This window comes from Xiphophorus hellerii, chromosome 8, assembly GCF_003331165.1.
Source record: "Xiphophorus hellerii strain 12219 chromosome 8, Xiphophorus_hellerii-4.1, whole genome shotgun sequence".
NCBI lineage: Eukaryota > Metazoa > Chordata > Actinopteri > Cyprinodontiformes > Poeciliidae > Xiphophorus > Xiphophorus hellerii.
This window is the reverse complement of record NC_045679.1, coordinates 21593563-21604136: the sequence shown is the minus strand read 5'-3', so window position 1 is coordinate 21604136 and position 10574 is coordinate 21593563. Positions and strand designations below refer to the sequence as shown.

The following is a 10574-nucleotide window of genomic DNA, read 5'->3' as shown; positions in this document are numbered from 1 at the left end:
GATTGCATGTGTTGTCTATGAACACAACAGATGCAATATCATCAGCCTTTCAACACCGTTCTAGACAGCTAGTATGCTGCGTTTAATCCTCAACAATCCATAGTTTACGCATTTCTTTTTTTCCAGTTGTCCGACTTGATGTTAAAGATACTGAATCAGGTCTATAGGATATGAGCCAGAACTCTTTGTTTGCAATTTTGATGCTTTGCAGTGGGTGGCTTTATGGTAAATTTGATGGTGTTTTCACTTTTAAAAAGATAAAAGCTTCCATTAAATGGTTTCATCTGGTTAACAATCTTCCTCATGGCAGAATGACAAACTCAAAATTGTTTGGAAGCTTTATGCTTTAAAGTCCTAACGTTGATGGACGACCATATTCTTTAAAAATGCATAGACATGCATTTTATTCCTTCTGTTATTGTGTTAAAACAAAACTTTTTTTCTAGTCCAGCATTTTGCCATAGCTCCTGACTATATAGAGATCCATAAGGCTGCAAATAATCAAATTATCATCAGAATTTGGTTTGATTAGGAGGACCTGACTGCTATCTACTTTATTAGCAAGTAGCAAGGGTACTTTGTTTTGTTAAATACAGTTTTTCCATTTCTGCTATGATCTATTTAAATAAACATGGACATTTTAGCCTCTGTAATGCATTTTTGTACACTTAAAGTAAGATTTACATATTTTTAGAACATACAGATCACATAAATTGTTGTTTTGTGCTATACTCAGACATCATAGAAATGAAAAAGGATGACCTTTTTTAAATTACAATGACTTCATGATAAAATCCCTAGATCTTGCTTAGAAAAAAGTAGAAAAACACTGCTACACACCAGCTGGGAGAAATTAGATTTATAGAGCTATTACGGTGGCACATGATTTAAGAGATAACTAAATGGAAGTTAATCATTTCTCCTGAATAACTACAGATTAATCTTGATAACGGTCTCACACAGGTAGATCAACAAAACAAAAACACATTCTAAGCACATTATTGGAAAGTTTTAATGGTTCAGCTGAACAATTAAGAGTTACAGAGATATTCTTTTTAGGTTTTGACAAGTTTAATTAACCCCAGTTGAAGTTTATCACGCCAAAAATTCCCATCAAGATTTTTTTATTTGAAAAATATTTTATTTAGATGTGCTAGCTAGCTTAGTTTAAAAAAAAACAAACAAAAAAAAACCTAAAACCCAAATGCATTCAAATAGGCACAGACATGAAGAGAGACTGAAAAGAAAACACATGCTGTTCCCCAATTATAAAATGTGAATGTTTATTAAATGTCGACAAGAACATTAAAACACAGTATCAAGATTCAGCAAAAACAATCTATTTTACGTCACCAAAAAAAAAAAAAAAACAGAAAGAGAAAACATAGTTAGTTCTGCGCTGGGAATGAAGGAAACGGAGGATGGAGGGAAAGGGGGCTGGATAACGGAGGTGGGCACGGGAGAAAAAACACAGCATTAGAGAGGGTGGGAGGAAATAAACAGAAAATTTAGGAGATGGGGTGGAAGGGTGGGGCTGGCAGCAGAGGCTAAGGCAATTAAGTAGGAACACACTAAGAAATATAGAAGGTTTGGGCAACAGGGGGAGCGCATTGATGCTCTGTAATGAGCAGGGTGACTTGGACTGATTGGAGCTTCTGATTCCACTCTTTCATCTCCTCTTCCATTGGAGACTTAGCAAGCTGCAGGAGCAGCTAGCGGAGAGGGAAAGTGACTATAAAGGCATTCGCACAACAAAAACAGATCAGGGCGTGGCAAATAATAGCTGTCTGCACATGTAAATAACAAGGGGGAACATAGCAGTAACATATACAGTGTGCACAACGTGTCGGGGAGCGGGTTCACAGGGGCTGGGTGGGGGTTCAAAGGTACAGGCGCAGTTCAGCACGGCAACCAGTAGGTGGCGTTCACAATCACAATAACTAATAGGTCAATATAATAATGTAAATCTCTCTGTTATCAACACAAACAGCAGAGGGAGGCTAGTCAGACAGAAGCGTCACATTACGCCACGCTGGGACACACTCCACCTCCCGCTCTCGTCTCTGGTCTGGCTCATGCACATCGGCATGTGTAAACCAAAGCATGTGCCTACAGGTGCAACGCGGTGAATTAGAATAATAATTGAAAAGTTGATTTGTTACAGCGATTCAATTTGAAAAGCAAAAACTCGTATAGATTCATTACACAGAGGGGTACATTTCAACGATTCAATGAAATGTCTGACATTTCTGTTTATTTTGTTGATTGCAATGGAATGTTACATAGGACTAATAATTATTATTTTTTTTAAATTATGTATAATGTTATTCTCTACCCAATAATGGCAAAGACTGCTGAATTGATAGTTGTTGAGCAGACAGTAAGGACATCCTCCACCAGAAGCATAAGATATAAATGGTTATTTATTTATTTATTTTTTTAAACAGGCTGTTAATAGAGTTGTTTTCAGTCGTATTAATAGAAAGTTGTGAGAAAGGAAAAAGTGCACCAGTTTGTTCTGAGCATACCACTAATAATCTTTAAATAGAGAAGAAAGAAGTAAACAAACCCTCTCCTTTCTTTAAATTGGCTGTTGGCCTGTGGTTGGTAATAATTTCATATAATCATTTTGTAATCCTTTTCACATTCAATTACCAATACCTGATTAACCCACCTGCTAAAACCATCAAAAGGACCGACAGCTCCTTTAATTACAACGGCATCACTGTGCAAACTCATCTGGATTCATGGAGTGTCGCCAAGAAGAAGATAAGACACACTAAGCTAACAATACAGACAAGTTGAAGGCTGAGATTAAAGGAACCTTGGCTTGCTTAAAACCTCAACAGAACCACAGGACGATCAATTGCATGACACGCTGCATTGACGCAGTAATTCATGTAAAAAGAGGCCTTGCCATGTATTGAGTGCAGATACAATTGTAGCCGGGCGGTAAATTTTGGGTGAATGAGTGTACCGTTTCAAAGTGTTGGTTTTCTTTTATATTACAGTAGCAATGCTATTGAATTATTTTGGTTCAGTTATGTCATTTTATTGTTTTTTTTTTCACATTTAAATATGTGCAGGTAGTTGGTCTCGGGTGCTGCACATTTTGACCACCAGAGAGCAGTGTTTCAAGGTGATTGCTGTTGCCCAAGACGGGGCAGGAAATGCATCTTGTTTTCTTCCTGTGTTGCTAGGCTACGTGGTTGAACTTGGATGTGAACTGTGCGTGTTTTATCTGCGGGAGACAGATTTGGCAGAAAATCGATGGGAACCTGTATGTGCGGTGCAGGGCGGCCATTTCCCGAACGTGACAATAAGATGTCTGAACATCGATGTGCTCCAGCATTAAGAGTGAACTGAGATGTTACTGTGGAATGTAAGTGTTGATAAAAATAAGTCATATTACAATTCCATGTGCTCTAAATCAGTGTGGTGTAATGCAGCTCTCTGTGTTTTGTTTGTGCAGCCAGAGGCCACTGCTGTATTTCTTTTCTTGTCTTTTATATATTGTATTTTCTTTTTTTGTGCATTTTCTCTGTTATTTTAGAGATTGCCACATTGCAACAGTAGTTACTTAATGTTTGGTGCACATATGTTCAGATTTTTGAACAAAAGTACGATACAAGACAGCTTTGTTTAATCTGTCTCAACTGAAAATAAAATATACTGCACATTATTGCGTCCTGTGAGGCTAAGTAATTCCCCGGGCTACAAAATCATAATAATATGCATTCCAATAAGATTTGTTGAATTAAAAGCAAAAGTGCCCTTTGAAAATATGTTTTAAGGATGTATAAAACATACTTTTAATTAGGTCCACATTTCTGTGTTAACATTTTTTTATTGGTCTGATGTAATATTGTGGTCTCAAATGTGTTTTCATTACCTGTCAAAAAAACAAAACAAAAAAACATAACTGACCGAAACAGACATGGAAACATCGCTTTAAGTGTAATCATGTAATAATGTGTTCGAACTAGTGGGTCGAGTTACAGTAATATACTTTTCAAAAATATTTTAACTTACTGAATGTGACTGTACAATATGGGCATACTTTTAAGTAGGGCCAAATTTCTTTCAAACATAAATATTCTTATTAGTCTTATGTAATATTGTAGTTTTATGATAAATTGAATTGTGGGTTTTCATTAGCCGTCAGCCATTTTGATCAAAATATACACAAACATCGTTACATCACTCTGTGGCCATTAAATCTATAAAATATGAGTTCTTCTCTTTCAAAATTGTACAACTGAAAGAAAATTTACTTTCCAAGGATATTCAAATTCACTTAGATGCTCTTTCTCATGTGTACGCACAGACACACAACAAATGCACACAAACACACACGCTCTGTCACGCAGAGAAACAAACATTCACACACACACACACACACACGCCTATTTGTTTACATTCACACTTGCAGTCCAGTTCCCTCTCTTTATGTGCCTTATTTTACAAACTTAAAATCAGTCCTCAAACTCTGTGCCATAATAACATCTGTTTTTTTTTTTTTCAGTATTTATTTCTTTTTTATAACACGAGTGTCTGTGCTTTTGATGAAGAAGAAAAGGGGCCAGCTGTCCACCGAGTCGCGACTGGGTAGCTTTTTACGTGCCGTACGCAGCCGATTTTGCCGCAGAGAGCACGGGGCGCGGCGTCCGGAGACACTCACAGCTGGTCCAGCGTCGGAGGTATTCAGCGCAACATTGCTTGGTGCTACACATGAAACTCAGCGCACATTCAAAGTCCAGTGCAGTCCAGTCTTGCTGTCCAAAAGAAGAGAATCCAGAAAAGGTCGCAAGTGTCCCGCGAGGCCGCTAATGTTCCCAAATATTGAAACGTGCCTTTGCTTTGTTCTTTCACAAAAGAAGAAGGAAAAAAATAAAGCATGTGTTTGAGGGATAATCACAACCCTCATCTTTCCTTGTGCTCAACCTTCAGATCAGTAGTCCCCACCGCCAACCATGGGGAAGAAGAAGGAGGAAAAGTTCTTTCTTTGTCACAGCTGGATTTTCTAAAGTCCATGTGCTCTCTCGTTGTGTTTTCGCATAGTAAGAAATGTTTCACATGCTCTGAAAGTCATACAAGCTGTACAGTAGAATCTACAGATATCTTAAAGCTTTCTTACATCATCCAAAAAAGAGCTTCAACAGGATTGACAGTGCTTAAGAGAAAATAAAAATAAAAAAAATACGGGGCAGCGATTGCACAATTTTTCACCAATGTGATGGCTTTGTATTTTTTTCCCCCCCCATCTCTGGTTTTTCATTCTAGCTTGAGGCAATTTTGACTTTTGCCACGAGAAACTGAAGAACTTGAACTCAAAAAAAAAAGAAAGAAAAAAACAGCCAATAGGAAAAGATTTTTTTCCCTTTGATAATCAATTTTTTTCTACGTTTGCATGACGGCAGAAAACCAGCTACACTCGCAAAATAAATTTGGAAAAAAAATCTCATATTGAACACCTGAAAACGAGAGGACAGTCTGATGAGTTGGGAATGTGGAACCGTTCCATTTCTTTATAAACCTGATCTGACACGACTTTTCTTCTCTTAATTCTGACACGTATGTGAACGGAGCGAAGGTGTGCCAGCCATGCATGTGCTTTACATTGTGCTCAGTCCAGTCACTCTTCTGACTTCCTGACAGGAAACTGAGAGTCTTAGAGAGAGCTTTGTCTGTTTGTCTTTCAGCCAGAGACGTGCACACACACGATCATCCGCGCAAACACACCTACACACGCGCAACAGACACAAAAAGTGCTGTGTTTCCATCTGCGATGTTGCATCGGTTGGCCAGTACTCAGCTGGCAGGCAGATCAGACAAAGTGCCCAATATGCTCCCTAATGGCCCAAGTCAGACGAACGAGATCCTCCGTTGTCTCTTTTCTTTGTCTGTGCTCGTTTTTCATTCTTTTCACGCCGCCTCATGCTCTCCTCGCTTGCCTTTCGTCCCCTTTGATGCACTCCGTCCCCCTTTTCCTTCAGCCAATTTAACTCCTGTGAGCTCGTTTCCTCCTCTTCTCTGTCTTTTTCCCCCTCATTATTTGAGGAAGGGCGCCTCATTGCCACGACCCTGCTGGGTCTCATTCACACAGATAAGGGATGTAAATGTATCAAAGTGCACCGGTGAGCTTTCCCTTCACGCAGATGAAACCCAAGAATGTGCATCTTCTGCCTGCATTTTGGGAAGGGACTTGTTCCATTATATGTGATTGAACGCTCTCCAACCATAGCTCCTAAAGATTTGGGATGAGGAGGGGCGGGGGGGTCAAAGTCAAGAGAATATGATGATACTGCAGCGGGTTTGGACCACAGCTTTAGACTGAGGAAAGACAGCAACGTAGATTGTGGGCTCAAGGCTCGACTTTGCTGTTTTATAAGGTAAAATATAAAAACTACGGGCATCATGGTTAGAATCTTCCGTAAAGAAAGCATCATGGCAGTAACAGACATGAGGGAGCAAGAAGGAGGAAGCTATGGAGTCAACTGCAGTCAACTAAACTTAAATAATAAACAATGTGAAGACACGTAATTCAATCAGTCAAAAACCATGTTTTTTTTTTTTTTTATATATATATATTTCTTCTGAATGATCCAAAAACATCTCGTCTTCTCCTCTTCCTCCTTTTTATGAGTTTTATTTATTGTCGGGGTCACGGGTGGGACGGATCTTCATCTCCGAGAACTTGAGGGAATACTGCCAGCCGGTCCAGGAGGACCACTCGATGCCGTCGGCGTAGGAGGTGTGCTGGCCGCGCAGGTACTGGCCGTTGAGGTTGGATGTGTGGCAGTTTCGGTACCACCAGGCGCCGTGGTAGAACGAGGCGCAGTTGTTCTCAGAGTGGTCGTTGTCCCTGTCTTTGGTGGTGAACTTCATGCCGTTGTGCTTCAGAAGAGAGTCACCTAAACACAAGCAGAAGGTTTTGATTGTTGACATTTTGTCACGTTGGTACCACAAACGTCAATTTATTCAGATCTTATTTGGTACGCAAACGCAAAGTAGCCTTAATAGGGAAAGTGGAAGGAATCGGATGAAGATTTTTCACAATTTTTCGCAAAAATATATATTTTTTACCGCAATGCAGTTACAACACTTTGGGTTATGTCTATCAACTTTGCACATTACAACATCTTAGGAAAAGTAGCTTGGTCAAACTATAAAAAGTAGGTTCTAAGTGTTTCCAGAGATTGCTTTTAAAATTCAGGTCTGTGCTTTGACTAGGCCATTTTAAACTGGTCTAAGCTCTTCCATTTTTCAAGTGGCTGTATGTAGTGCTGGAAGAGTGACCTTCATCCTGGTTTCGAATGTGTTGTCACACCTGTGTATTCCGGAGGACTTGGTTCCAATTTTTGGGCAATTTGGGGTTTGGTTTTTCCTTGACGCTCTGATGTTGAGGCTTTTTCACAAAAAGCTGCCCAGTAGATGCAGCAGATAAGGCAGTGAGCTTCTTCTTTCTCATTTGCAAAGCTTGTTGCTTTGCTGTTTTCTTTGATCTCATTCTGATTGCATATATTCACAGTTATTTTAAATAGGCAAAATAATAAATTGCCCATTAGGGTAAACAGAATAAAAGAAATAAAAATAGAGCTCCACTGTTCTGAAGAATATTTTCTTCTCATTATCTGAAGCGGGAGGTCAGGCCACTTGGCAGCCAATTCATCAAACTTTTGTTTGTGACCTTTATGGCTTTTAATAACACACGCTTGATGGTTTCATCTGAATATGTGGCACTCTGAGAGGCTTTAATGTTTATTTTTCGATGTAAATGTTTTAACAGTGGCATAATGTCATATCTTGATTTCATTCTTCCGGGCATCTTTCATTTCCCCCCCCCCTCTTTTTGCTGGTACAAAAAGCTTTAAAAGCATAATCAATGAGAGGGCCCGCTTTTCTCCAGCCCACGATTGTGAATATGACAGTGATGTAAGACCACTGCAGGGATGCGGCACAGCCAAGTGCCCTTAATCATGGTCTGGATGCTAAGTCTGATCCCCACAATCAAATTGCTGAGCTGGAAACATCGTCCCACCACATAAAGATTTCTCGCTGGCAATTTCTCAACGATGATAACTGCTCTGAAAAGCCCCTGCTTTTAAAGACTTACAAGTAAAATGAGAGAAACGTCCTCAGAGATGCAGCAGTAAGCCAGAATTTTCTTGATTTCTTTTTGCAAATGGATGTTCAAAGAGCTCATAATGTGCAATGAACTCCCCCCACGCTGCTCCGTTCATCTCTTTTCTCCCCTTTATTTCCAAAGCTGACTTCACATCGGGGGCTAGAAAGTGAAAAGACGGACAAAGCTGTGAGCCGAATGAAAGGCTGCTTACCAGCCATCGGGTGATCACTAACAGCCAGAGAGGGCATCAAACAGCGCTTAATTGCTCGGGTTGTGGCTGTGAAACTCCTCCACCCTCCCTCTTGCTCTGCCCCGTTCACACTCCCTATTTGGCATTACTATGGTAACCCTCTCAGATGGAAAAAATAACCTGACGGCACACCTCGTATTCATGTTTTCCATCCGTTTTGGCGTTGGGAGGAAAATATTTAGTGAATGGAGCAAAGGGGAGATGGGAGAGCCCCCAGTGGTGTCAACAACAGGTTGATGTCCAGAGGGCGTAGGCAGAGGAGGAAAAACAACAGTGGCACTTAAAGGCTCATTTACAAGGCACCGGGTGTCACCTTGGTGGTTTGAGGGGGCCGGCAGCCTCCTCTGATGCCCATTACGATCCAGCTGCTCATGGTGCAAATGAGCACCTGTCGGCTGATCGGAGAACAGGCAGAGAAGGACAGCAGCAGTACATGGTCCTAATAAGAATAGCAGCAAAACCTGGAGGGAAGCTAACATGGTCTCTTGGGAGCTTGAATTCGCTTAAATGGACTGCATTCAAACGGGACTTTTTGCGAATACTGAAGCAAGTAAGCAAAAGTTAATTTTTTTTAAAAACAGTAGTCACAAATTAAAAGAAGGGTAAATCCAACATAATAGGCAGCAATGTGAAACACAGTGGAAAAAAAGACAACGCATGTCGTAACAGCTCAGGTTTAACAAAAAGTCTTATTCTAGAAGTAGGAATGTCTTTAGTTGCTTTTTGAAAGTCTGAACTCTGTAGGTGGGACTGGGTATTGCATTCCACAGTCGCGAGTTTGGAAGGCCACTAAAATGTTTTGATTTGATGATATTAGGCGAGTTATACAGGTAATCAGTAAAGTTTATGAATGTAATGCTAGGTTCAGCATGAAGTTGGATGGAACAAAAATGCTGGTCAACTTCTCAGAGTTTTATTTGGAAACAATTTTTTAAAACAAGGCATAATTTTTCTCCACTTCACAGCTATCCATTAGATAAAATCCTAATAAAATGTGTTCCATTTTATTGGGATTTTATTTTATTGGGAGTGCCAGCTTTGCAAGCCACTATAGACAGAACTATCCGGGTTTTTATTTAGCCCAGCTCATCTTTTGGTACACCTGCTTCCTCTGGCTTTTCCTTCCAACCCAACTCCTCCCTTCTGCATCTCTCATATTTGTCCCCGTTCTCTCAGTGTTCTCGAAGCGGTGCTCCCCACAGGTGCCTTAAATTGCTTCTTCATTTCAGTGGCAGGTTTTTGTTTACGCTGCAGGTCAAGCTGTGCAATTAATTGCCAGTAATTTAATCAAGGTGACAGGTAGCTGGCTTGGATCTGATGGTTAGGGAGCAGAGACAACACCACTTTCTGTACCTCTCCCTCTCTCTCGTTCTCTGTGTGTGTGTGTGTGTGTGTGTGTAAGAAACTGCACTCCTTAAGCAGCGGACACGCCTCCTGCGCTGTAAAAATACTGCACTGCTATCACAGTTGAAGGTAGAATGGAGGAGGAGCCGGTTGTAGGTGTCGCCTGCTTCTGGTTTTAGCAATAACACTAGATTTCAGTTTGAAGAGTCTAGTGATAGCAAAAGCACAGCACATCTCGCAAGAAAATCAGAACCTACAGTACGTACGGTACGTACCTGCGTTGCCAGAATAGTCTCCAACCGTCAAAGGGTATCCATCATCATCAGGGTCCACCGAGAAGAGACCCACACCGAAGGTGCCGTAATGGGCGTACGCTGTGCTATTTTCAAAGTCCTCCAAGTCGATGCGCAGCTCATAGTTCCCCTGGATGGACAGGGCATGAATCTGCTTCAACCCTGCAGGGGAGAAAAGAAAACAAACAAAAAAAAAGGAGTGACACCCAGACAAAAACAATCCATTACAAAGTATCCTGCTTGTTCTCCACAGACAATTTGAAGCTATTTCAGTCCTCTGTCTCACCGCCATGCATTTTCTGGAAATAAGATATATATTTTTGCCCATTTAGAGCCTTCTTCTGCATGTGTTGGGTTTCTTTCGGAAACGAGATTAGAGAGTCCTTTTAAAGGTGATGCACTCACACGGCTGTTTGGAATGAAGATGGAGACTTTTTTTTTTTTTTTTTTTTTAAACAGAGTTCATCATTTAGTGGGATGCATGGGCTCTGAGTTTAAAGTTTAACTCCTTCAGTGCATGTTCTATCAGAGGAATCTATAGTTTATACAAATGTCTTCA

At 40.5% G+C, this 10574-nt stretch overlaps 1 protein-coding gene across 2 annotated transcripts in view; it reads right to left on the bottom strand.

Moving 5' to 3' along the window:
* Positions 1–994: 994 nt before the first annotated feature.
* Positions 995–10574, bottom strand: part of fibcd1b (fibrinogen C domain containing 1b) — a 154739-nt gene continuing 145159 nt past the window's right edge. For both annotated transcript variants that reach the window (XM_032570021.1, XM_032570022.1), the window contains 2 exons: positions 9998–10177; positions 995–6914 (listed from right to left, as the gene is read on the bottom strand). In XM_032570021.1, the coding sequence (XP_032425912.1) occupies positions 6649–6914; positions 9998–10177 (446 nt within the window). In that variant the 3' untranslated portion in view covers positions 995–6648. The remainder of the gene's footprint in view (positions 6915–9997; positions 10178–10574) is intronic.